This window comes from Equus quagga, chromosome 7 (genome assembly GCF_021613505.1).
Source record: "Equus quagga isolate Etosha38 chromosome 7, UCLA_HA_Equagga_1.0, whole genome shotgun sequence".
NCBI classification, from domain to species: Eukaryota; Metazoa; Chordata; class Mammalia; order Perissodactyla; family Equidae; genus Equus; species Equus quagga.
Genome location: NC_060273.1, coordinates 78,035,373 through 78,061,268, shown reverse-complemented (window position 1 = coordinate 78,061,268; position 25,896 = coordinate 78,035,373). Strand labels below are relative to the sequence as shown.

Here is a 25,896-nt window from a genome sequence, read left to right as displayed (position 1 = left end):
CCTTCATGGGCCTATTGTATGTCCTTCTCCCCATTTCCCACCGCTGAAGTGGTCAGAATGGGAGGCCTAGGCTCTGACAGGGAAGGCAGGGCTAGGCAAGAGCGACACAGGAAGGCTCCAGTGGTAGAGGCATTTTATTGGACCTTTGGCGACGGGTTGTGGGGAGCACTCCCTCCATCTGGTGTAGGGTCCTGCGGAGAAGACCACCTCTGGCCCAGTCCTTGTAGCCCAGGAGCACAGGCTGGACTATGCCCCCAGGGCCTCCTATGGAAAATGGCATAGTACGCGGCCATTTTTGCCTGTGATTACCAATAAAATAATCATAATAAAAATAAAAAGTCTCTGTTCTGACCCTTCTTCAGGCCTTCTTGCTGGAACAGAAGTGTGCAAAGCTGTCGAAGTACATATGCAGAGTTTTGTCTTAGCCTTAAACAGTGCCAGTCCCACTTTCCTCTGATAGTTTGCTCAATTCAGCATGTACAGAGGGGCTCGCTTGTTCTCCTTTTGATTTCCTCCACAAGGTCTTCTCTTCGGATGTCCACCTGGCCAGGATGGGGGAAGAAGGTTGTATGAGCATCTTCCACTCCACTGCTCCCTGAGTGCCCACGCCTTCCTCTAGTCATCAGCTGGGAGCAGGAACTCAATCAAACACCTCAGGGTCGATAGTGCTTCTTGGGGGAGACGGAGAGACGCAGGGTATATGTGGGGTTGGAGATCTTACCCTTCCATGACCACAGTAAAGATGAAGCCATTAAGTCCTTTATGAGTGGGTACTTATATGAAGGCCAGGCTTTCACCCTCTCACACCACACTGGCCTGCCGAAATGGCATACGTTCCCTGTCCCTCAGCTTTCATGTTTGCCTACTTACCTCTTCCCTGCTGGCCACTGAACGGAGCTTGATGACCCCGTCCTTGAGCTCCTGCTCACCGATGATGGCCACTAGTGGGATGCCTGCCTCCTCACAGTATTGCAACTGGTTCAGTAACTTCGGGTTCTTCTTGTAGAGCAGCTCTGCCTGCAGAGGACAAGGCAGAAGATGAAGGCTGGCGTCTGCTCCTCAGGGACAACCTCCTGAGGGCCCAAGCTGGGCACCTTGCTCTTAGCTCCATTCCAAGAAGTCACAGTGATGGCAGGGTCACTATGAATGAGGTTTTATTTAGTCTGTGTCCAGTGCTCCCAAGTGTGCTGCCACCCTGGGGCTTGCCTCCAGTACCTTGATTCCAGCATCCCATAGCTCTGAGACAAGCTTCAGTCTCTCCTCCAGCAGCTTCTTCTGTGCAGATGCAACAAGCACCTGTGTCTCTGTGGTCCGTACCTTCTCCTCCAAAGCCTGGGGAAGGGGCAGATAAGAGTCAGAGAGCTGACTTTACACCACCTTCAAGGAACAAACAGAGCAAGCTCTTGTCAGGATTCTGAGAAACCAGGCCCAACTCAGCAAGTTCCACCAGGGCAGGGGTCCAGTTTTCTCATCTAGCAATTGGGCATAAAGTAGCTCTTAGAAGATATAAGGAATGAACTGACTGACTTGTACATATGACTTGTCAGAATAAATAATGTAGGGCAAGGGCAAAGGTAGCTTATGTACAGTGACTTCAAGCTCATTTCCATCTAGTACCTTAAGGGTTCACCAGAACACTCACACAGAAGTGATACTGTGAGCCCACCCAGGCAATCTAATCGCCCCTGGCAGTTGTAGTTCCCCTGAGACAGGAGACCGTGCCTCTTATATTTCAGCCATAGGGTACAACTCAGGGTGTGGATAAGGAGGAAGGCAGAATGCTACTGCTGCCCTTGTCTTTTTCTGAAAAACTGTTTTCAGAGTTCTTACAATATAAGATGCCTACTGAAATAGTGACCTCAGCTGGGAAAAATGGACAGTTTCCACTCTAGAGAAAAGGATGGGAGCAGTGGGAAGGTTACTGCCAGGGCATTCCCTGGATGAAATGCACCAGTCTGTTAAGAGCAGCAGCAACAAAGGAGGGCTTGGGCTTGAGGCCATGAGGGGCTTCCCTGGTGTTACTCTAGATACTAGAGTCAGGACAGCCATCTGGAAGATCCCAAAGCCTCAGACACGTGCTTCCACTTAGTGACAATGTCACAGAGTGGTTAGGAGCAAGACTCTAGAATTCGACTGCTTGGATTCAGATTCTGACTCTGCCACTTACATGACCTTGGGCAAATTATTTGATCTCTAATGCTTCAGTTCCCTTGTCTGAAAAATGTAAATGATAAAAGTAGCTACTCTCAGAGGGCTGTTTAAGAATTTTATTAGATAATGCATGAAAAGCACTAAGCACAGTGACTGGCACAGAGTAGTAAAATATTAAGTATTCTGTCTCATGAGGAAGATCCAGGTCGTTGGATATACCAGCCTAGATTCCTGATAGTTCTGAGGGAAGTAGGGACCCAGAGCAAAGGATTTTGTGAGAAAAGAATGATCAAAGATCCACAAAGCTGGCCTATAAAGGGGTGGGAGTCTGTGAAGGACAGCAACCATCTCTTCTCCATTTCTCTGCAAAGATGCTCCTTGCCCAAAGCAGCACGACTTGCCCCCTTGGAGATCAAAGAAGATGGCTCAAGTGCCACTACCTGCCCAGACTGTCTTCTACCCACTTACCTCTAGCCTTTGCTCCACGATGGAGAAGATCCGCTCCACCCCAATGCTGAGTCCTACACAAGGCACCTTGCGCCCTTTGGGGTCGAACATGCCCACGAGCCCATCATAGCGCCCTCCAGCGGCCACACTGCCCACACCAAGGGGCTCTTCCCCTGCCTGGGCTGGGGACTGTAGCAGCACTGCCTCATAGATCACCCCAGTATAGTAGTCCAGCCCTCGAGCAAGGCTCAGGTCAAAGGATATCTGTGGGGACAAGAACACGGTCAGTACCAGATGTAGATCAAGGACCGGAAGCCCCAGAATTCAGCAAAGGTTCCCAGCCCCAACCTGACTCACCTTGTCAGCAATGCCAAGCAGGATGAGGTACTCAAACAGTAGCTTCAGGTCTCCCAGACCCTCCAAGGCCTGCTTGTTTTGGGACAGTTCAGGATCTTGGAGCAGCTGTTCCACCAGGGATACCCCACCTGGGGAGACAGATTTGTGAGCCAGACTGAGTGACAGAAAAAGGTAGGAACTCTCCGTTTTTGCCTGGACTGCACATGCATATGTGCGTGCACACACACTCTCTTCCTCCCCGCTCCCTCTCCTACACATATACACACACAGAGAGAAGACTTTCAGCTTTCAGCTTGAGGGCGGTGGGATGGCTGCTGGGGGAGGCAGGGTTTGTTCCTCACCATGCTGCTGGACGTAGTCCCCAATGCGGTCGGCCACCTCTGGTGCGAGGCCCTTCTCTCCCACCATCTCATTCTTTACTTCCTCCCAGGACACCTGGGGAGACAGATACTAGTCAGGGACCCCTGGGCACCTTCCCGACTTTAGAGCAAGTGTGGGCCCTCCTGGGGGGCAGTCAGAGCACAAGCTGCCCTTCAACCTACATCCTGGGGCTAAGCTTCCTCTGGTGGGCATAGAGGCAGGCCCCTCTCTCTCCTAATGTTGTTTTCCATTTCTCAAGGCAGGGTGGGATGTGGGAAAAGAAGAGTCAAGTGTTTGGGTGGTTACCTTGTCCAGCTTGTCCACTGAGGAGCAGATGGTGCGAAACTTGCTATCCGGAACACCACAGATGGCAAACATCCCATCTAGGATGCGCCGATCATTCACCTGCAGGGACCCAAGGCATAGTGAGGAGAGAATCTCTTTACATGACCCTTGATAGCCTTGGTCACTTGGGCTACTGGTCCCTCTGCACAAGGACCTTCTCCTGTGAGAGGCCAGGCCCAACTTTGCCCTCCCAGCCCTGTTCAGCTCTGACCTTGACCAGGAAGTCACCTATCTGAAGTGAGCTCAGGATCTCACACATGATCTTCAGGCACTCCGCATCAGGGATCATGGGGTCAAATTGCCCAGCAATGTCAAAATCCTGCAGGGAGAGGGGTAGCTAGAAGTCCTCAGGGGTTTAACTTTCTTAAGGGGGGACTCCTGGGAGCTCTGTTCTCTCTGTGAAGGCCTGTTTGCACTCTTGTATGGACCACCTTCTTCATTCTCTGTCTGATCATCAGCCCAGAGGAAAGCCTCAGCATTCCTGGGTCTCTTCCCAGTTCTGGTGTCCCTTCAATCTGTTGGGCTATTCTTTCTTTATCTCATTCATCTACTTTTCCTTATTTCCTCCTCCTACTCTGAGGGCAATTATATGGCCTTAGTCCTTAGTCATTTTCTCTATTCGTTCAGAAGCTCTGCCACCAGTCCGGATGATTTGATAACTCAAATCCAATTCCCCATCCTTTGCTATGGTCCCATCACAGTGGTTTAATATAAAAAGCACCAGGCCAAGAATTCTAGCCCCAACCTTGCCTTTCTTATCCCTATGTTCTCTTCATCTTGATGAGTCTCAAGTTACTCATACATAAAATGGGGAGAATAATCCTTGTCCTGCCCTCCCCACAGGGGCTTTGTGAAATCTATAGGAAAATACTAAAGAAACCTAAGGGTTAGCATTATCTGGGGCATCCAGTTTGCTGAGGACACCATGAGTACTCAGTAGATTCTACTGGCTTGAGGAAGGGCCAGGTTACCCGCCCTGCCCCAAATACTCACACACTGGTAGAATTCCCGATACCGGCCGCGGGTCATGGCTGGGTTATCCCGCCGATACACTTTGGCTATGTGGTAGCGTTTAATGTTGGTCAGTTTATTCATTGCCAAATATCGAGCGAAAGGAACCTAATGACAAAGAGTTAAGGAGAAAGCTCCTCTTATCACAGTCTGGAAGTTGATTACCATCACCAACAGAAGCTGGGTCTAACCCCTCCTTCTGCAGGCAAAACCACCACCCATAAGATTGACAGCATTTCTGAACATCAGAAAGCATCAACTTCATTACCACAAGTGGCAGCTGAAGTCTCAGAAATGATTAAGCCTCCTTTCTCTTTGGTGGTGTCTCCCCTGGGCTATGCTGAGCATGACGGGAGGCTGGGCAGATTGGCCAGAAAGCAGAAAAAGGGTCCTATGTGGCAGCCCTAAGCAGATGATTCTCTGACATAGCTTGGAGATAAAGGAAACGTGCTGTCTGTCAATTAAGGAGAACTTTGTCCACTGGATAGGGCAGAGGACAGGTATTCTGAAGCAAGGGATTGTTGGTAGAGTCAGAACTAGGCATCAACATAAAGCTGAGGTCTTACTCAGGATTCAGAAGCCTTCTAAGGCTATGCTGTTTAGCCAAAGTCCCACTCCTGGTTTAGAAAAAGAATTCCCCTGATTGCCAAAGGCATCATATTTGATCCCACCTATGTCTGGCTATCCCCAAACCTAAAGCTAGAAAAAGTTCGAGCCCAGTGAGGGCTAATCCATCCAAAGTGTCGAGAGTCCAGCTTTAGAAAGATACAGTGAGGTCATAGCGAAGGGACAGCAGCTCCCCACCCTGGTCCTTCAGGTCATAGATAAGCTTAGAGTCTTCTCCATACTTTCCAGTCAGTGTTTCCTGGAGAAAACATAAAGAAATGTGGCCACAATGATAAATATAACAATTTAAAAGGAAGCTTTGAAAACAAAAGCCCACTACTCTAACATGACTGATTTCAACTTGTCTACATTTCCTCTGCTATCTAGTCCAAGGCTTATATATTTGATGTAGTTATAATCAAAAGGAAACATCAATTTTGCTTCCTGCTTATCATATTTCCATTTTGTGACAGAGCTGAGGTATTTTTTATGTTTGTTTATTTATTTTTTTTGGCAAGGAAGATTTGCCCTAAGCTAACATCTGGTGCCAATCTTCCTCTATTTTGTAAGTGGGTCACCTCCACAGCATGGCTTGATGAGTGGTGTGTAGGTCTATGCCTGGGTTCTGAACCTGTGAACCCCAGGCCGCTGAAGTGAAGCATGTGAACTTAACCACTATGCCACCAGGCTGGTTCCTGAAGTATTATTATTTTTTTTCCTGTTATTTTTTTCCTAAGGAAGATTTGTCCTGACCTAATATCTGTTGCCAATCTTCCTCCTTTTTTCCTTTTTGCTTGAGGAAGATCAGCCCTGAGCTAACATCTGTGCCAATCTGTGAGTCACTGCCTCAGCATGGCTGAGGGGTGGCATAGGTCTGCACCTGGGATCTGAGCCTGTGAACCCAGACCACTGAAGCAGAGGACGTGAACTTAACCACTATGCCACGTAGCTGGCCCTTGAAGTATTATTTTTTTAAAGCTGCATAATATCCCAGGGAGAAGAAAATCATATTTCCTTCCTTCCTAGTGTTATGCTGTTAGATGTTTAGGTTATTCCAATTAAAAAAGATGTTCCATAACATTTCAGTAAATATATTTGGGTACACAGTTTTTTCTTTTTCTTTTTTTTTTTTTAAAGATTTAAAAAAATTTTTTTTCCTTTTTCTCCCCAAAACCCCCCGGTACGTAGTTGTATATTCTTCGTTGTGGGTCCTTCTAGTTGTGGCATGTGGGACGCTGCCTCAGCGTGGTCTGATGAGCAGTGCCATGACGGCGCCCAAGATTGGAACCAACAAAACACTGGGCCGCCTGCAGCAGAGCCCGCGAACTTAACCACTCGGCCACGGGGCCACCCCCATAGTTTTTTCTTTTGAATATGTTTTGGAGAATAAACTCCTAGGAGTGGGTTATGAAAACAACAGACAAATGTGTTTAAGACATCTGTGATTTGAACAATGTCAAAAGCCAAAACTGAGACAGCAGTCCTGCCCGTGATGTCTTCAATAAGGTGAAAACATATTTCACCTATCTGATTGGCAAAGTTTAAAAAGCCTGAAAATGCCCAGTGTGTAGAATCAAAAACACTCATGCATTGGTTGGTGTTATAGGCTAAATTGTGTCCCCCTCAAAATTCATATAATGAAGTCCTATCCCCCAGTAACCTCTGAATGTGACTGCATTTGGAGACAGGGCCTTTAAAGAGGCAATTAAGCTAAAATGAGGTCATTATGGTGGGCCCTAATCCAACATAACTGGTGTCCGAATAAAAAGAGGAAATTTGGATATAGACAGAGGGAAGATCATGCGAAGACGCAAGGAAAAGACAAAGTCTACAAGCCAAAGAGGGAAGTCTGGACCAGATCCTTCCCTCATGGCCGTCAGAAGGACCCAACCCTGCTGACACCTTATCTTGGACTTCCAGCCTCCAGACAATAAATTTATGTTATTTAAGCCATCTAGTCTGTGGTACCTTGTTATGGGAGCCCTAGCAAATTGACACAGTTGGTAAAAATATAAATGAGTACAACCTTTTGACTCAGCAATTCCATTTCTATGAATTCACCTTACAGATAAATGCATACCAGTACCAGACATTGTTCTAAGCCTTGAGTATACATCAGTGAACAAGACAAAGGCAGTCCACGCCTTCGTGGATCTTCTATACTAATGAGAAGAGACAGGCAACACACTAATGCAAAGAAACAAATTAACAGATAATTTCAGATAGTGACAGCTGCTCTAAAGGAAATAAAACAGACTGATGTAATGGAGAGCAAAGGGCTACTTTAGACAAGGTAGTTGGAGAGGATTATTTGAGGAATGGTATTTGAGCTGAGATCTGAGATTAAAATCTGCAATCTCTAATTTAATCTGAAATTAAAATCATGCAAAGAGCTAAGGGGAAAAGGGAGTTCAGGAAGAGGAAAGAACAAGAACAAAAGCCCTGAGATAAAAACACATTTAGTATGTTCCAGGAATAGAAAGAACTGGAGTAGCACAGTGGGCGAAGGGAAGAATAGCATGAGATGAGGTGGGAAAGGTGGGCAGTGGCCAGATCATGTAGGGCCTTGTGAGCCTGGGTAAAGAGTTTGGACTTTATTATAAATGCAAGGGGAGTCACTGGGTTTTAAGCAGAGAGTGATGCAATCTGGTTTTTTAATAGTAAAGAACTAGAAACAATCTCAAGGTCCATCAATACGAGACTGGTTGCATATTTATACTTTATACATATATACTTTATATGTATGTACGTAGAAACATCTCAAGCACAGGTGCCATGGAATTCAATGTAGATGGGAGCCATAACAACTTCCACCCTTAGAGGTTCTCTTTTGGAAGCCGCTGGCCACAACCAAGGTAAATAAAAAGCACGGCCTCTCCCTCCAAGCCAGTCCCATCCCCCTTATCATTGGAGAATATACTGGTCTTTGTCCACAACACGAGAGAGACATTTGGGCCCTCACTCTCTTGTCATCTTCTTTGTTGTTCATATACCCACTCTCCCACTATGCAATTTCTCCTCACCCATCCCTCACCTTTAGTTCAAACACAGGTGTGTCAATTACTTCTGCACCATGGCGCTTGAAGCAGCTGATGATTACATCAAACACCTTCTCCCGAACTGCCATCTGCCGGGGACTGTAGTCTCTTGTGCCCTTGGAGGCAAAATCAGCCAAAGAACCAGGGATGGAATTTAAAAACAAACAAAGAACAATAAGGTCTAGAAATATAAAAAAGGTTGATCTCAATGGTGATGAATGCAAATCCTGCCCCAAACTTAAGATTTTCCTACAGGCCACTGAGTTAGAAAACAAGTACAAACAATTCCCTGTTAATTACAATACCCATTTGCTATCAACCTTCTAAATGCCATTCCTTTTTTATCTTGGTTCTATTTTCTAGAATTCTTAGAACTCTATTCTCCGAGGAGTTTTCCTAAAACCTTTTTCTGGGATAGTAGAATATTTCCCTGCCTAATAGAGAACACCTACCTGATGATAGGCACGTAACCAACTCAAACTGGCTTAACTAGTTGAAGTCCAACATTTATAATTAACATTCTCTCCCAACATAACCTAAAAAAAATCCTAATGATTTGTTCTCTAATTTGTTTCTGGTAGCCCTATGACATGAGCCAGGGAGATACATTTTATAGGTGAATTTCAGGATGTTGAGAAGTTAAGTCTTTACTTAAGGCCACTCAGCAGGTTTGTGGCAGTCAAGATTAGAACTCTGTTCTTCCAGGTCAGAGCTTCCAGTCTGGGCTTTTACACCCTACTCCCAAGTTTTTGGTCTCTAAAATAAATAATATTTTAGGAAAATGTAACTACTTTCCAAAACAAAATATTTGGTGAGAAGAGTGGCACTGATTTACATTCTTGCAAATCTTTAATGTCTGGCTTAATAGAAGACAGCTGGATTCTATACATGCTTTCTGCATTCAATTCTGTTGTGATATGTTGTTCTGGTTGAGCATACAAAGAAAATCTAGCCTTACACAGATGTGTAATTGTAAAAGGACGAATATTTTAATAAACTTTTTAGCTAACAGTAGATATGCTTCTTAAACTATACCAAACTTCAACAAGTAGCAGTTTCTTAAAGATTGGTTGCAAAGTGGAATCTGAAACTACATCAAAGAACTTTTCATACCATTACATTAAAATCCATTACCTATAAGGGACCCAGAATTCCTAGAGACAGAAAGTAGAACAGTGGTTACCACAGGCTGGAGGGAGGGTGGAGCGAGGATTGCTGTTTAATGAACACAGAATTTCAGTTTGGTATGATGGAAAAGTGCTGGGGATGAAAAGTGATGATGGTTGCACAACAACGTGAATGTACTTAATGCCACTAAACTGTACACCTAAAAAATGGTAAGACAGAAAATTTTATGTTATGTATATTTTACCACAGCTTAAAAAATATTACTCTCCCTTGTTCTTTGAATGGATTTTTTACCCATGTATGATTTTATAACATCATATAACATCATATATTGGCCATTTGGAAAATATTGGTTCATTGATAACAGTTATACACATCTTCCAAATGTTGATACACTTCATTATACAGTATTAGAAAATTATATTTGTTAATAACACCACAGATCTCATCAGGAGAGTCTTTAGGTATTGGGAAGCTGTCAAGCTCATAGTGGAAGATATGAAAGAAGGTGTAGCAGTAGCAGACCGATGCCCCTAAGCACTCAGCTGGCCTAGTTTCTGCCATCACTTTCCCATCCCAGAATGACTCAGAGTCCAACCCGGCCCAGCGCCCAGAGCAACTGTTGTTTTCTCTGTAGCATTTCAGATCCTCCTCAAAGATCTGGTTCAGGGAAGAAGGCACATGAGCTCTTGTAAGTAGAATTAGGGATCCTCTCAGAGGCTCCCTAAAGCAATGATATTTACCTTGGGGGTTTTGAGCACAAACTTCTGTTTCCCTTCATCAGGGCCCAGCTGTGCCTTCAGTTTCAGTAGTTTTGCCACCTCCTCTTCGATCTGTGGAGGGAAAAGTAGGTGGTGGGCTATCACATCTGCTGCTCCCTTCCCTCCTCCGCCATTCATTCAGTATTTCTCCCTCATCAGGATCTGGGGCAAATCTCTCTCCCCAGGCCTAGCTTTGTTTCTCTCGGGTCCTACCCCGGCTACTTACCCACCCAGCCGTCCTCCTCTCTACCAGCCGTCCTCCCTTCCCCCACATCCCTGTCCTCTGTGCAGACCACCCCAGCTCTACGTCCTCCCTCGCCTTGCTTTGGCCCACACCCTGCCGCCTGGGTCGCACCTGCTCGGCGCTGGCCTTCTGCTGCTTAAGGCCCCGCACGCGCTCTCCCTGAAGTCGCACCAGCTCCTCCAGCGCCGCACGCTCCGCCATACCTGTTGCCAATTGGAGCCGACCGCTGTCGAGATCGGCGGTGGAGACCGCAGCCTCGGTTCGGATGACTTCCGGCTATCGAGTCACTGGTCTGCCCGCCTAGAGAGCCTCTGCCGTGCACAACAACTACTTCCGGCTCCTACCGGAAGTGCCAAGCCTGAAACGGAGCCTGAGGAGGCTGTAGCACACCTGCGGGCTTTGGGAGACGCAAACCGGTCCCTTCTTGCTTGGAGCTAGGGCTTCGCCTCTACAGTGCCCTGCACCGTTCCTGGGGTGCGACCTACCTCGTTCCCGGGTGCTTTGGCTTCTGTCCCAGAAGGCCGGCCTCCTGCCGCACGATGCCCCAGCTCGGACTCCTGCATGGGAGAGCCTGGGCTTCGCTGCTTGGGAAGCTCCTGCGGCCGCCAGGTGCTGTGTGCATCGGGGCGGTCCATTCTCATAGCCAGGTGAGCCAGACTGAGATAGCTCCGGTCTGTCGGAGCAGGATCTCCAGATCTAAAAGCATGGACTCGCGACCTGTACTCCAGTAGTATTACAATCAGTTTTTATTGAGTGCTCATCGTGTACCTACCGGCACTGAGCTAAGTGTTTGAAATGCTTTGTCATTTAACCCTCATAGCATTCTTGAGAGGTTGAGATTATTATTTCCATTTTACAATTGAGGAAACGGAGGCTAAATGGTTAAATGACTTACCTACGGATGTATAGTAGGGGAGCATTTTAATATATGTCGACAATCTCCTGTCTGAACCTGTTGGGGTCAAATACACTAAAATTTCTCAAGCAAAATATATGAATATTCCCACTAAGTGAGATGATTAAGATCATAAGTAGACTGAGTTCATATTAGACTGTCTCAAAATGAATCTTAAAAAAAAAGAAACAAAACGAGAAAACCACCACTTTTGGTTTTCAGAGATTTTTAGATTTTGGAATTGCAGAGGAGGGATTGTGGACGTGAATTGCTATCCTTTGAAGGAGAGAATCCGCCAAAGTATGAAACTATCACACCCTCTATATTTCTGGAAGGGCATGTAGCCTGCTGGTAATATACAAAATCACTGATTCTGTACCTTGGGAAAGACCTTATTTTCGTCCTAGCAGATGCTTTGTACTATCAGGAACGACAGGGCTCAGATCTTTTGTTATTAATTATCAGTCACAGCATTGTACCAGTGTGGTTTTTCAGTTCAATCAGGAAATCCATTCCTGTTCATTCCACAAACATGTTCTGTGCCCTTGGGCTGGTTCTCTTCTGTGTTCAAGTTACTTTTTTTCCTGTCTGCAAACTTAATGACCATTGCTACCTTAGTAAAAATTTTTAGTTTCGCTCTTTGAGTAGGAACTGAGAACTGGAGAAGATCATACTAATCCCTACCCCTAGATGGTTGGTGTGGAGTGGTGGGTTGTTTTGTGCCTTCATTCTTCTCCGGTGCTTAAACTTTTTCAGACATTTAAAAACTCCAACGGGCCGGCCTGGTGGCACAGCGGTTAAGTGCGCACATTCCACTTCAGAGGCCTGGGGTTCACCGGTTCAGTCCCGGGTGCGGACCTATGGACTGCTTGGCAAGCCATGCTGTGGCACGCATCCCACGTATAAAGTAGAGGAAGATGGGCATGGATGTTAGCTCAGGACCAGTCTTCCTCAGCAAAAAGAGGAAGATTGGAGGCAGATGTTAGCTCAGGGTTAATCTTCCTCAAACAACAACAACAACAACTAAAACCTCCAAATGCAATGAGGAAGCCTGTACAGTAAAGATCTGGCCTCATGTGTATTACATGTATGTTGCAGATACAACATGGGTTTTGGTGGGGGGAGGCTGAGATTGTGATGGACAAAATAGTGTTCAAGCTTCCTGTTGCTCAGGGACAAAGGTCTATGTGGGTAGCTTGCAGATCTGGCCAGTCTTGAGAGGGACCGCATCTCACATTCTTTCTTCTACCAGGTTGCAGAGGCAGTGTTAGTGTCCCAACTGAAAACACATCAAGAGAAATCAAATTTTATTATCAAGACCCCAAAGGTAATGCCCTTTGCCTCCTCTCTCCCATTAGAGTATCTTGGAGGACTGCCCTCTGCTCTGCTTGTCTCTTCCTGACCTCTTTTAATGTTCTTTTAGACTAATGAAAAAAAAAATCTTCACCGTTCTTGAGGTACTCAGTGGGGTTCAGAGTCCCAGACCTTAGATTATAGATGTAGTTTGACTCTTTGTCTTAAGTGGACTTGTTTTTTGTCTTTGTTTTCACTATGGCTGCTTTTGGTTTCTAGGGCACCAGAGATCTTACTCCCCAGCAGATGGTTGTGAGGGAGAAAATTCTTGATTTGGTTGTTAGCTGCTTTAAACGTCATGGAGCAAAAGGGTTGGATACCCCAGCATTTGAGCTAAAGGTAAGAGGAGAAAAAAGAGTGCTGGATCCCCTTTTCTTCACCTGCCTTCAGTTTCCCAAAGGGCTTCTAGCCTGTGTTCTGGAGTCCTCCTTTAAACAGTGGTGCTTTCTGTTTGACCCCTGCAGGAAGTGCTCACTGAGAAGTATGGAGAGGACTCTGGACTCATCTATGATCTGCAGGATCAGGGTGGAGAGCTATTGTCCCTGCGCTATGACCTTACTGTATCTTTCTGAGTGCTGGAGTCTGACTTATTTCTTGCCAAACTCAGAGGGCTTTCTCTGACAAAAGAGACAAGAGTGACTCTGGGACCCTTTAGGTCTCTTGGCAGCAGCCTGTACTTCCAGTTTCTCCCAGAAGGCAATTCTAGCAGCAGAGCCTGGCCTGCAGCACTGTCATTTAGCTTTAATTTGTATCAGAATCCCTTGGGGGAAGCTCGCAGAAACACAGATTCCTGGCCCCCTGCTCCAGATATTCTTAAATCTGTAGCTGGAGTTGGGTTCAGCAGGCTGCATTTTAAACAGGCATCTGGGTAATTAAGATGCAGGTGGTCACTGCCCTACACTTAAAGAAACATTGCATAGAAGTTATAGGCAAAACCAGGTTCTGAGGCTTGACTATTCTGAGAAAATTGAGAATTGGTCTGAATGGAGGGAATGGCTCAGACTTGAAGTTCTTAGGTCATTTCTATCTCTACTTCTCCGGCTTTCTACCGAACTGCAGTTTTGCTAGGTCAAATTCCTTCATTTGACACTATTCAGTATATATTGAATGCCAAGCACTGCTAGGCCTTGGCGATAGTGGGAAACAAGATAGAGAAGGTCCTTGTTCTCATCCTAGTGGATGAGATCCAGTCGATAGAGGCCCAATCCTCGCTAATGTGTGTGCACTGAGCCTAGTCTTTGGATGCAGTATCCTTCCTCCTTAACCAGTTTATGTGAGGTTCCTTTTGCTCGTTATCTGGCCATGAATAAAGTGAAGAAGATGAAACGCTACCATGTTGGAAAGGTGTGGCGGCGGGAGAGCCCAACCATAGTCCAAGGCCGCTACAGGGAGTTCTGCCAGTGTGTAAGTCACCTTATGGAGGCAGCATGGTTTGATAGTTCTGGGGGTCACAACCTGAGAACTGGCTGCTCAGTGGAGACTTTTTTTCCCCTTCTTTTCTTTGCTGTAGGATTTCGACATTGCTGGTCAATTTGACCCTATGATCCCTGATGCAGAGTGTTTGAAGATCATGTGTGAAATCCTAAGTGGGTTGCAGCTGGGGGACTTTCTTATTAAGGTGAGGCCAGGGCTGAAGACTGAGGGGGGAAGTCTGGATTTGGCCTGAGGCTGTCCCAAAACATGGATGACCCCAGCCTTTAAGCCTGCAGCTCTAAGACTTTGTTAGTACAGCTGTTGCATTTCATATATATATCTATATAGTCATCCTGTGAAATTTCCTTTCTATCCCTTTATGAGTCAGGAAGAGTAGGTACTGCCATTGTTTTGAGGGAAAGGGCACTGACAAGACACTTGGGTTACTTCCATTGAGTTCACAGGTCAATGACCGGCGGATTTTGGATGGGATGTTTGCTGTCTGTGGTGTTCCTGAAAGCAAGTTCCATACCATTTGCTCCTCGATAGACAAACTAGGCAAGGTAACAAGACATGCTTCAGTAGACCCTATTAGAGTTTCTGCCCTGCCCTCAAATCCATACGCCTAGAGAAAAATAAGGAGATGGTGTCTGGAATTGAGCTATTCCTGGGACGAAGGTGAGGAGACATTCTGAAGCAAGACCTGAGTTTTGCTGTGCAGTGGGGATTGTGGCTGGATTTCCTAAGCTGCTTCTGACTTTGCTTACTTTGCTGAGTGTTAGCTACTCCTGAGATATATACTGAATGAAAGTGAGATATCCTTTTCTGGTTAGGGAAAGAAGGATCTTGGGGCAGGGTTAATGTTTGGGTGTTTGTGCAGATGTCTTGGAAAGATGTGAGACATGAGATGGTGGCAAAGAAAGGCCTGGCTCCTGAAGTGGCTGATCGAATTGGGGACTATGTCCAATGTCATGGTAAGAACCAGGTTTTTCAGAGCTATCTGGTAGAACCAGAGTAAGGATGATATGTGTACAACTTCTATCTCTGAAACAGCTCCTTTCTTTTTTGTAGATTTGTTAAGCTCCAGACCCTGGCCTGAATTTAATTCCCCCTTTGCTTATTGCAACCACTTTATGTCTATAAATGGCAAGGGTAGAGGCAGAGGAAAGTCTGGTCATATGAGATCAGGATCTTTTTTTAAGAAAATGAGGAGGACTAGCTGGAGCACATTAGGGATAAATTTGGATGAAACACATCTTGGTGAATAGCACAGACCTTATCTCTCCTCGCATATCTCTTCAGGTGGGGTGTCCTTGGTAGAACAGATGTTCCAAGATCCCAGACTATCCCAGAACAAGCAGGCCCTAGAGGGCCTGGGGGACCTAAAGTTGCTATTTGAATACGTGACTTTATTTGGAATTGCTGAGAAGGTAAGCTGAGTTAGCAGTGGCCCTCCTGCTGAGCTCTGTGGCTCTCAGGGTCCTGAGTCTTGTCTGGGACTTACTACAGCCTTGTCTCCACAGATCTCCTTTGACCTAAGTCTGGCTCGGGGTCTGGACTACTATACCGGAGTGGTCTATGAAGCAGTGCTGCTACCGACCCCAGCTCAGGCTGAGGAGGAGCCCCTGAATGTGGGCAGTGTGGCTGCTGGTGGGCGCTATGATGGGCTGGTGGGCATGTTTGACCCGAAGGGCCACAAGGTGCCGTGCGTAGGGCTCAGCATTGGGGTAGAGCGAATCTTCTCCATTGTGGAGCAAAAGATGAAGGTAGGTCCTAGGTAGGGGTGGAGTGGGGCTGGAGGCGTAAAAACTTTGTTTCTAGAGGTACATTTGGACTGTGTTTCTGATGATTCTTTTTGTCTTGTTTTTTGGAATTACCTGGTTCAAAGGAATTTTTTATTAGTTTTACTTTCTTCTCTCTTTTCAGACTTTTGGTGAGAAGATACGGACCACAGAGACCCAAGTGTTTGTGGCCTCACCACAGAAGAACTTTCTCCAAGAACGATTGAAGCTAATTGCAGAGCTTTGGGATGCTGGGATCAAGGTATGGTGGAGCTGATATCCAAGCCACCTAGTATGTGTGCAATTCAGGTGCACTCAAGACCTTTCTGGTCTTCACTAGAGTGTCTTCTTCGGGTAGGAGGGCTAGCTGCTTATTTCTTTGGAAAAGCTTGCTCCTGAGATTTGAGTGGTGTGGTCACTTCTAAGCCCCCTACTCTATCTTCACCCTTTTCAGGCAGAGCTGCTGTATAAGAACAACCCTAAACTACTAACCCAACTGCACTACTGTGAGAACATGGGCATTCCACTGGTGGTCATTGTTGGTGAGCAAGAACTGAAGGAAGGGGTCATCAAGCTCCGTTCAGTGGCCAGCAGGGAGGAGGTAAGTGAGGACAGGCAGAAATAGAAGGGAGCAAGTATTTCTACTTTTCTTATATTCTTTAAGAAATATGTGTCTTCTGGCTGAGGAAATATCTCCAGGGTTAATAGTGATAGAGATGGAGGAAGACCCACTCTACGCAATCATTGTAGCCAGTGAGTATTGGCTGAGTGGACAGAAGAAGGACAAATAAAATCTCAATGGGTATTTCGAGACTAGTCAACAAAATAGATATAGATCAGGTGTTTGAATCTGTTTAGTCTTCAGGGCATATGTTCTCCAGGTCAGCTTGAAGCCCACACTACTTCCTACTGGTTGCATAAGTAGTGGGAGTAGATGCAGAGTAAAATGAACCTGGAAAAGCAGTGGTTAAAGAGTTAGTATCGCTCTCTAGTTTGTCAAATGAGGGTTCTCTTATGTTTCAGGTGGCCATTAAACGGGAAAACCTTGTGGCTGAAATTCAGAAGCGACTATCTGAGTCTTGATCCTTGCCTGATTGCCCTCTGCTGATCTTTGTAGAAAGTGTTTCATCTACGACTGAGTTCCTGATGGACTTCACAACTCCTGGCCAGGATGGGTGACAAATACCTCTGCCTCCTCCATCCTGCCTGGGTACAGAACTGTAGAAGATCCTGAGGACTTCTGGGCTAGTGTGAGCAGCTATTCTGCATGAGTGCAGATGGCTGGTATGTGAAAGAGACATGCTCTAGTGCAGAGGCTGATGGCAGATTTGAAGTGCCATTGAATGCTGCCAAGAGGTGCTGAGATAGTTGCTGTGAGCAAAGCTTTGGGAAAGTCACTTCAGGCTGAGAGGATTCTGAATCACTGTGATCAGAAGTCAGATACTTAGCTTCCCACTATGACTTCTGAACCGGATTATGGGGAATTTATCCACAACTTGCCCTTCGCCTGTCCAGGGAGCTTTTGGGAGACAGGAAGCACGGGTAATGGCTACTTTCTTCTTTGTTTGAAGACAGAGATAGTATCCCAAGGGCATAGCAGTGCCCATATTGATGTGGCATCTCTCTAGCCCATCCATTGTTAACAATATTAGGGTGAGGCTGTATGTTTAATAATCTTGAGTGTTGAACTTAATAGGTGACTTGACAGGATGGAGGTCTGATCTTTTGAGATTTTGGAGACCATTTCCTGTGCCAGAATCATTGCTGACTATTCCATGTTCTGCCATGGAAGTGGCTGTTCTAGAAGTGGTTGGATAATATATTAAATAAAATATTAAATGTAGTAGTTTGGGTAATTTGTTGTCAAGGGATTGGTTTGCATAGACCATAGAAAACGCTTGACTGTACACTGGAAAATTCTGTGAGCTAGGAGTAATCGCCTTGGGGTGATGCTTCTGTATTCAGTGAAGAGAGCAGACACTCTTTCCCCCTGTCCCCACCCCCAGATACAGTCATGTTGCTAAATCAACATAGTGAGCCGTCTGCCAGAGTTCTTCACCCTAGAGTGTTGCTGATGACTGGCCCTCCTAAGTCCAATCATGCTGATTAAATTATGCCCTATAGATTGAATAAGGTTCCTCAGTTGAAGGAGAAAATGATTTAACCGAAGGTGATAGCAGTGCTTCAAGATAAGGAGACAGTGCAAAAAGTGCTTTCCATATGTATATTGGGAAGGCTGCAGTCTTTGTAAACACTGCAGTGTTGTGGGGCCATATCGTTAGTGCATACAGGTAAACGGGGTATCTAGAGCCCCTAATAACAGCTCTTTAGCCTTAAAGCAGGTTTAGAAACTCTTCGCAATGCACACAAAGGTGATTAGACTAGATTAGAAGGCACTGATCTGAACCTCAATTCTCTCGTTTGTAAAACAGACGAGTTGAACTAATTCAGACAGCCCTTCGAAGCTTGTTTTGAAAGCCAGGGCAAAAAATGTTTGCGGACGCCCTTACTTCCGTATCGCTTCATAATATTCTTGCGCATGCGCCACTTCCATGGAGCAGAGGCGGGACAAACAAGCCTGTTTTAGAACCCCTCCAGTGCTTAGCTCGTTTAGAACGCGAGACTCGAAGCTTATTGGAGGGCAAGCTTGCTTTACGGCTCAACATTGCTTTTTACGGCATTTTCCGGCTTCCCATTCACTTCGCAGTGAAGATGGCGTCGGGCAGCGGGGTAGGTGTTGTGTGTGAGGAGGCTGCTTTGGAATGGGAAGGGGGTGGCTTCTCAGCGCCGAATATCCTGCATCTGACTGGCTTCCTGACACCTACTTGCGGTCCAATGGCCTGGGTTCCGGAGTTCCCCCGTAAGGCCTTGGCGCAGGGCCAGTGGAGTCGCGGAGGTCTCTTGGGTTGGGGTCCCGAGGCCGTCTCAGCCTCCTGGTGCGCTCCAGAGAGGCTTCGCTCTTGACAGGTCCCGGGGTCGCCTTGGCGGTGAGGACGCGGTTCCTTCTGTTTCTCTAGGGGTCGAACAGGATTAGCGACGACTCTTGAGCTCTTTTTTCCCCCCCAGACAAAAAACTTGGACTTTCGCCGAAAGTGGGACAAAGATGAATATGAGAAGCTCGCCGAGAAGAGGCTCACGGAAGAGAGAGAAAAGAAGGATGGTGGGTGCCTGCTCCATCAAGGGTTAAGGGTATCCTAGAGGCGAGGCAGTGGCTGGAGAGCGGGTGGGGAGTTGAAATGCGCTGCCCTCCTCTTCTCTTTAACCCCAGACTGAGCGGTGCCTCCCTGGTCCTCGTTTTCTTCATGTATAAAATGAGAACGAGGAGATGGACCGAGTGGTTTTGAGGTGCTTTCCAGCTCTCTTTTCCTCTGCTTCCTTGCCCTGCCGTTGCTCGCCTCACGTAGTACCTTCCTGAAGTACAGAGAAAAGAGTGGAACCCTTAGTAGCGACAGGGAAGAAGTTAGGTGGAGCATTTTGCTGCTGTTCATTACTGCTGCTGAAGACCCCTTTTTTAACTTGAAATTACTTAATGTGGAGAAGAACATTACTGGCCCAATCAAGACCTTCTCCTATAGTCTGAGAAGAGGAGGGGTACTCACCAGGGAACGTGGGATTGTTTCAGGTAGTACTTAGTAGTGCTATTCTCTGTGCCTTGTACAATATCGGGGAGTTGGTGCTCCTCTCCTAGATAGAGGTTTCACTATACAGAAAGAAGTATCTTATTTTCTCATGTTTTCAAATGTGTGCTTTCTTCTTTACTTCTACACCACCTTGCATCTATTAAACCTTTTAATTTTTATGTAAGTTGTATAATATAATGGGTATTTCCTAAATATTGGTCCCCTTTTTTAATTTTCCCGGTTTTCAGAAGAGTCCTTTCTTTTTTTTTTTTTTTAAAGATTTTATTTTTTCCTTTTTCTCCCCAAAGCCCCCCGGGACATAGTTGTGTATTCTTCGTTGTGGGTTCCTCTAGTTGTGGCATGTGGGACGCTGCCTCAGCGCGGTCTGACGAGCAGTGCCATATCTGCGCCCAGGATTCGAACCGACGAAACACTGGGCCGCCTGCAGCGGAGCGCGCGAACTTAACCACTCGGCCACGGGGCCAGCCCCCAGAAGAGTCCTTTCTACATTATGCTTGGGGTGTATGTCTGAAAGCATTACTGAGTGTCCTTGCTCTTCTTTTAAAACATTGTTTTTTGTGAAAATTCAGAACTCTTCCCTTAGTTAATCAATGAATAGAAAACATTGCTTTTAGACTTGATGCCTTTAAAGTGGAGAAAAGCTGTAGAGAGTTAAGGATTGCTTATTATTTTTCCTGTGTTTAGATTCTCCCTAGCTGCTGCTAGAAGTGCCTGTTGTGTCCCTTGCTTAATGAGGGTAGACCTCTGAATTTTGGGTTTCATGAATATCTTTTCTTTTCTGGCTAAGGAACTGTAATATTGAAGGAACTTCCTTCCCCATTATATTTCAGGAAAACCGGTGCAGCCTGTCAAGCGGGAGCTTCTCCGGCATAGGGACTACAAGGTGGACCTGGAATCCAAGCTTGGGAAGACGATTGTTATTACCAAGACCACCCCACAATCTGAGATGGGAGGGTGAGTGGCTTTTCATCTTTTTTTACAGCCAGGAGTAGGTCTAATAAACTATGTTGGTTTTAGGACATGTTGAGGAGGATTCCTGGTCCCAGGATAAAAATATTGTTGTCTGTAATTCCATCCTTAGATTTGTTTTTTTGGCCCCCAAGGTCTCAAGTTAACATAATAGTGTCTCTAGGAGGGATCACTCTGTAGGCTTCTTCAGATTAGTACTGTAACTACTGCTTGATATCTTAAAAGGGATTATTTGTTCTCCTACCAGAGGAAGAAATGAAGGAAAGGACTACTGAAGAGATTTTTGTTTTTTCTTAGAAAGATTGGCCCTGAGTTAACATCTGTTGCCAATTTTCTTCTCTTTATTTTTCTTCCCAAAGACCCAAAACGTAGTTGTATATTCTAGTTATAGGTCATTCTAGTTCTTCTATATGGGATTTTGCCACAGCACAGCTTGATGAGCAGTGCTGTGTCGGCACCCAGGATCCAAACTGGTGAACCCTGGGTCACTGAAGCAGAGTTTGCGAACTGAACCACTTGGCCACGGGCCCAGACCCTGAGGTGATTTCTAAGGGAGAAATTAGGTGGAAATAGAATGGAGCCTAGGAGCTGTTGATGGTGAATAAAGAGGACTGAGGTTCCAGACTGGCTGCAAAGGCTGTAGTTGTTATGGATTGCCTGGTTGTGCACCTTCCTCCTAGATCAAGACTATAACCTATAGGAAAAAAGGTCCCACAAGAATTATTCCTCCTTTTGCCCATCACTACTTCTCTGTCCCGTTAGGTTTTCCAGAAGGAGGGCAACACAGATAGCAATGAGTGACACTTTTCTGAGCTGCTTAGTAAACCCACTGTTACCATTCCTCTCTGTATTAGTCATCTATTGCTATGTAAATTAATTAATTAACCCAAAATTTAGCAGTGTAAAACAACAAATAGCTCAATTTCTGTGGGTAAAGACTCTGGGAAAGGCTTACCTAGGTAGTTCTGGCTCAGCATCTCTCACAAAGCCACAGTCAAGATGTCTGCTGGGTCTGCATTCATCTGAGGTATAAGTGGGGCTGGAGTATCTGCTTCCAGGCTCTCTCACTGTGGCTGTGGTTTGGAGGTCTCAGTTCTTTGCCTCATGGGCCTCTCCATAGTGCTGCTCACAACAAAGCAAGTGGCTTCCCCATAGAAGGTGATCCATATAGACAGACTGAGACAGAAGCCACGTTTTTTTCTTATAACCTAATCTTGGAAGTGACAAATAGCATCACTTTTGACATATTCTGTTGGTCACAGAGACCAACCCTGGTACAAATTGGGAAGGAACTACACAGGGTAAGAATACCAGGAGGTTGGGGATCATTGTGGGGGCCATCTTAGAGGTTGGCTCTCACAGTCTTCCAACGGCTAAGTCTTTATGGAAATGAGAAGTGCCGCCTCCTTGTAAAAAGAAGTTTAACATAAAAATATGAGTTTCCTGGGGCTGGCCCCGTGGCCGAGTGGTTAGGTTCGCGTGCTCCGCTGCAGGCGGCCCAGTGTTTCGTTGGTTCGAATCCTGGGCGCGGACATGGCACTGCTCATCGGACCACGCTGAGGCGGCGTCCCACGTGCCACAACTAGAAGGACCCACAATGAAGAGTATACAACTGTGTACCTGGGGGCTTTGGGGAGAAAAAGGAAAAAAAAAAAAGTTAAAAAATATGAGTTTCCTGATTGCAAATAATAAGATCTTTACAAGCAGATTTGACCCAAGTGCTGTTTCTTTCTGTTTGTTAGCTATTACTGCAATGTCTGTGACTGTGTGGTGAAGGACTCCATCAACTTCCTGGATCACATTAATGGAAAGAAACGTAAGGCTTGGAGGTAGTTTGTGACTGGGGCTGGGATTGGGTTTGGAGGTGGAGTAGGGGAAAGGGTGTTTTCTGTTGGGCCGTTTTTTTTAATGCCTGGGGAATTCTCCAGTTGCTTCAGCACCATCCATCCTTTACTTCGTTATCTAATGTCTTTGGAGGCCATGACGTGAGACACTGTTCTGGGCTCTCTACAAACCTAAACCATGGTCCCACCTGTCCCCACTGGTGTGCATCTGCTCAGAAAGGGTAGTTGAAAGCCACATACATCTTGTTATCTGGGGCTGCTGCTTTTGGGGACAAGTAAAGCCAAGAGAGTTTATTTAGGCCATAATTATTTTTGCTGTGTGTGTTATAAGAAGATGTTTTTTAAAAATGTCAGGAAAAGACTTTTTGAGGGGCTGAGGATGTTGTACTGACCTTACCTTCTTCACGGTTGACCTTGCCCAGATCAGCGAAACCTGGGCATGTCTATGCGTGTGGAACGTTCCACCTTGGATCAGGTGAAGAAACGTTTTGAGGTCAACAAAAAGAAGATGGAAGAGAAGCAGAAGGATTATGATTTTGAGGAAAGGATGAAGGAGCTCAGAGAAGAGGTAAGGCTCTACTATCCTTCTCTCCTCCCTCCCTGAGCTTTGACTTTTATGTTATGAGTCTTGGGGAGGCTCTTTTCCTCATTCCACTCCCAACCCCGGAGGATAGTTGTATCTCCTCAATTTCTGTATGTTAGGGGAAACATTTATTGTCCTTGTTCGGGACTCATGATCTGAAGGAAATAGCTCTAAACCTATCTTTTTTTCCTGGACTCTCTGGGCCATACTTTTTTACTACAGGAGGGATTAACTAAATGCACCTAGTCCCCAAGAGGCCCGTGGAGCCAGGCTGACTGGGTCAGAGTTCTGTTTCCTCCACTTACTGATTGAATCTTGGGCAAGATATATAACCTTTCTGTGCTTCAGTTTCCCCATGTTAGAGATCTGAGTATATACTATACGGTACTATACTATACAATACTGTACTCTACGATATAGCACTTAGACCAATTTCTGGCATGTACTGCATGCTCCAGAATGTTAGTTGCTATTATATGGTTTTGCTCCCATAACCTTGTTAAAAACTAGAAATGAACTGGAATGTAGGATTTAGAAGTGCTCTCTATAAGCTAAAACTTCTCTTTCGTTATAAGATTTACTGTGGATTTACTTTTAAAAGATTTACCTTAATAATCTTTACTGTGGCTTTTCCTCTGCTCTTGAAATTTTACTTGCTTTTAACTATTTTCTCCTAAAGATAGAAGGGAATCTTGAAGTGCACCTGTCTCTTTCAACAACGTTTGGCTCGGTAGTCTGAACTGATTCTGAGTGATTTCCCCCCCCCCCAGGAGGAAAAGGCCAAAGCCTACAAGAAAGAGAAACAGAAGGAGAAGAAAAGGAGGGCAGAGGAGGACTTGACGTTTGAGGAGGATGATGAGATGGCAGCTGTGATGGGCTTCTCTGGGTTTGGTTCCACCAAGAAGAGTTACTGAGGCTTTCTATGCTTGGCTCTTTGCTGGGCCTAACTTTGTGTGTAGGGGGGTCATTTTGTGGGGGTACTTGGGAAAGTCCTTAAGAGTGACAATGGGGAGGGCTAGAGGGTGGGTGTTTGTGGTTTCCCTCTACCTTGGGAGAGAGTACAGGATGCAGAGGTAATGCTGTGATGTATTTCTTCAGCCTCAGTATATCACTGGAGTCACAGGACCTCTGCCCACCTGAGTTCCCAGTAAAGAAAAACCTCCTCTTCTGAGGCTGCTTTCCCAAAACTCCCCCTGCATCTTTCCCTCTTCATCTATCCAATCTTTTCTCTGAGCATCCTACATTTATCCTGTGTTCTGCTTTTGTTTTAATTTTGACTCTTGCTTAGCCTGCAGCGGAAGGGTTCTCTGGGTCCCAGTTTCCAGTTGACAGCATATCCTTGACCAGCACCCACCCCCCTTCCCCACCCCCTGTGGTTCTCTGGCCACCTGTGCATGCATGTGTACTTCTGCCTGGGTCAGTGGTGTGTGTGGATGTGTGTGCATGAATCTGTCACATAGAAGAAGCCTGAGCAAGAACTTCAAAGCATTGCTGCGGTGGGGCCTGATGTTCTTGGCTTCCTCAGAGCATGTAACAGGAAATTAAATGGGATGAGTGTTTGGTGTGGTTTTTGTTTGGTGAGTTTTTTAACCTTTGTTCTTCATATGTAAACTGTTCAGCTTTTCCTGTTTGTTTCATTTTATTGAGGATTACTCTCTTTTTGTCTTCCTTGTGAGCAGGCTCTTGGAAGAACCTGTTTGATGCAAAAAAGAAAAAGAAAAAAAACCTCATATGGGAGCCCTTGGGTCTCAGAAGCTGTTCAACCTGTATAATAAATGGCATTGACTGGGCCTATTTTACATTCGGTTGGGAACATTCCATATTCTTCCCTGTGTATTGTTTCTTTCTTCCCACACTGAGGATTTCCATATAGAGCTTATTCTTCCTTCACTTGAGCCCTGTCACTTTTTTTTCTAGGTTCTTTCAGCATAAGTTGTATTTTCCTCTGATGAGATCTGTGTTCAGAGGAGTCTGAACAAACTTTTCCTATAATAGCCTCCTTTCATCCTCTGTTTTTGGAACAGCAGAGCTCAGGGTTGAACTTAGTGTTTTCCTTACTGTCTGCAGTTAGGCTAGGCACATGGTTACTCAGTCTTGGCAGTGTTGACATTTGGAGCTGGATAATTCTTTGTGGGGGCTCCCTTATGCATTGTAGCGTGTATAGCAGTAACCCTGGCCTCTACACACTAGATGTCAGTAGCACCCCCTCCCCAAGTTGTGACAACTAAAGATGTCTGTGTCCCCCAGAGGAGTGGGGGCAAAATCCCTCTCCCCAGCCCCACTGAGAAGCTGCCTTCCCTACTTTGGTCTAACTTGAGAATTAGATGTCCTAGACTGGTTAACTAAAGGGAAAAACTTTGATATTCCCTGGATCAGGTACTGTGCCATGTCCCAAGGATGCAGAGGGGAAAAAAATCAGTCCCTTACATTAAAAAAAAAAGAATAGTTACACAAACTTCAAGCAGGTGAATTCTATGACAACTTTACCTGGTTCTGTACCCTGAAAAGTGGGCTCTATTTGAGTTAACAAGGTTGTCCCACGTGGTTTGTTTACATTCTCTGCTTCTGGCCCCTCACCCTTATTTAGCTTCTGAATCATTTGTGGGTCCCCCAAAGTACCATACTTTTTCCTTTGGACTTTTGTATAAAGTTCCAAAAGCCTAATTTATTTCTAGTGCCGAATCTTGCCACTGGGAACGCTGAATGTGTATTTATTGGCTCAAGGCCTGGCTCAAAGTTTCACAGATACTATTTTTTTGGCCAATTGCCAGCAGATTAGTGGGTGCTTTCCTTGATAAGATTATATGCTCTATAGGTCCTTGGGTTAAGAATCTACCCGACTAAGAATTTAACCTACCCAGTTGGCTGGGTCCTTTCAAGGCAGGCTGGAGGAGGTATCAGTGAGGTGAGTTCCTTCCATGATTCAGTACTCATTCTTCAGGAAACTAATTCAACTTTGCTTCAGATGA

At 45.7% G+C, this 25,896-nt stretch overlaps 3 protein-coding genes across 5 annotated transcripts; 2 read left to right on the top strand and 1 right to left on the bottom strand.

The window, feature by feature from the left end:
• Nucleotides 1–116: 116 nt before the first annotated feature.
• Nucleotides 117–10,721, bottom strand: HARS1 (histidyl-tRNA synthetase 1). 2 transcript variants are annotated; one of them, XM_046667991.1, is made up of 13 exons: nucleotides 10,652–10,721; nucleotides 10,187–10,276; nucleotides 8,312–8,431; nucleotides 5,441–5,536; nucleotides 4,654–4,779; nucleotides 3,872–3,979; nucleotides 3,622–3,720; nucleotides 3,297–3,390; nucleotides 2,956–3,083; nucleotides 2,620–2,862; nucleotides 1,216–1,332; nucleotides 871–1,017; nucleotides 117–542 (listed from the first exon to the last, which is right to left on the bottom strand). In XM_046667991.1, the coding sequence occupies exons 3-13, from the start codon at nucleotides 8,402–8,404 to the stop codon at nucleotides 471–473; spliced, it is 1,323 nt and encodes a 440-aa protein (XP_046523947.1). In that variant the 5' UTR covers nucleotides 8,405–8,431; nucleotides 10,187–10,276; nucleotides 10,652–10,721; the 3' UTR covers nucleotides 117–470. The 2 variants fall into 2 exon arrangements, with proteins under 2 accessions (XP_046523947.1, XP_046523945.1); XM_046667989.1 differs by having other exon boundaries at nucleotides 10,560–10,719.
• HARS2 (histidyl-tRNA synthetase 2, mitochondrial) lies at nucleotides 8,446–19,051 on the top strand. 2 transcript variants are annotated; one of them, XM_046667992.1, is made up of 14 exons: nucleotides 10,813–11,095; nucleotides 12,596–12,670; nucleotides 12,916–13,035; nucleotides 13,161–13,256; nucleotides 13,975–14,100; nucleotides 14,207–14,314; nucleotides 14,574–14,672; nucleotides 14,990–15,083; nucleotides 15,412–15,539; nucleotides 15,633–15,875; nucleotides 16,036–16,152; nucleotides 16,345–16,491; nucleotides 16,914–18,620; nucleotides 18,957–19,051. In XM_046667992.1, the coding sequence occupies exons 1-13, from the start codon at nucleotides 10,988–10,990 to the stop codon at nucleotides 16,971–16,973; spliced, it is 1,521 nt and encodes a 506-aa protein (XP_046523948.1). In that variant the 5' UTR covers nucleotides 10,813–10,987; the 3' UTR covers nucleotides 16,974–18,620; nucleotides 18,957–19,051. The 2 variants fall into 2 exon arrangements, with proteins under 2 accessions (XP_046523949.1, XP_046523948.1); XM_046667993.1 differs by lacking the exons at nucleotides 10,813–11,095; nucleotides 18,957–19,051 and adding an exon at nucleotides 8,446–10,134.
• On the top strand, nucleotides 17,348–23,841 carry ZMAT2 (zinc finger matrin-type 2). The gene is made up of 7 exons (XM_046667780.1): nucleotides 17,348–17,432; nucleotides 18,505–18,620; nucleotides 18,957–19,050; nucleotides 20,362–20,485; nucleotides 22,243–22,316; nucleotides 22,767–22,912; nucleotides 23,698–23,841. Exons 1-7 carry the CDS (start codon nucleotides 17,348–17,350, stop codon nucleotides 23,839–23,841), a joined length of 783 nt encoding a protein of 260 aa, XP_046523736.1.
• The last annotated feature ends 2,055 nt before the right edge of the window (nucleotides 23,842–25,896 follow it).

Bases quoted from the DNA above. Each gene is read 5' to 3' on its own strand.
- HARS1 (XM_046667989.1), bottom strand. From the start codon at position 10,649: ATGGCGGAGCGTGCGGCGCTGGAGGAGCTGGTGCGACTTCAGGGAGAG. The intron at 10,277-10,559 runs GTGCGACCCAGG...TTCCCTCCACAG, and splicing joins AGAAGGCCAGCGCCGAGCAG to ATCGAAGAGGAGGTGGCAAA. The intron at 4,780-5,440 runs GTATCTTTCTAA...CTTTGTCATTAG, and splicing joins CCCTTCGCTATGACCTCACT to GTTCCTTTCGCTCGATATTT.
- HARS2 (XM_046667992.1), top strand. From the start codon at position 10,988: ATGCCCCAGCTCGGACTCCTGCATGGGAGAGCCTGGGCTTCGCTGCTT. The intron at 13,036-13,160 runs GTAAGAGGAGAA...TGACCCCTGCAG, and splicing joins CCCCAGCATTTGAGCTAAAG to GAAGTGCTCACTGAGAAGTA. The intron at 15,876-16,035 runs GTAGGTCCTAGG...CTCTCTTTTCAG, and splicing joins TTGTGGAGCAAAAGATGAAG to ACTTTTGGTGAGAAGATACG.
- ZMAT2 (XM_046667780.1), top strand. From the start codon at position 17,348: ATGACTTCTGAACCGGATTATGGGGAATTTATCCACAACTTGCCCTTC. The intron at 18,621-18,956 runs GTAGGTGTTGTG...TTTCCCCCCCAG, and splicing joins AGATGGCGTCGGGCAGCGGG to ACAAAAAACTTGGACTTTCG. The intron at 22,317-22,766 runs GTAAGGCTTGGA...GACCTTGCCCAG, and splicing joins TCACATTAATGGAAAGAAAC to ATCAGCGAAACCTGGGCATG.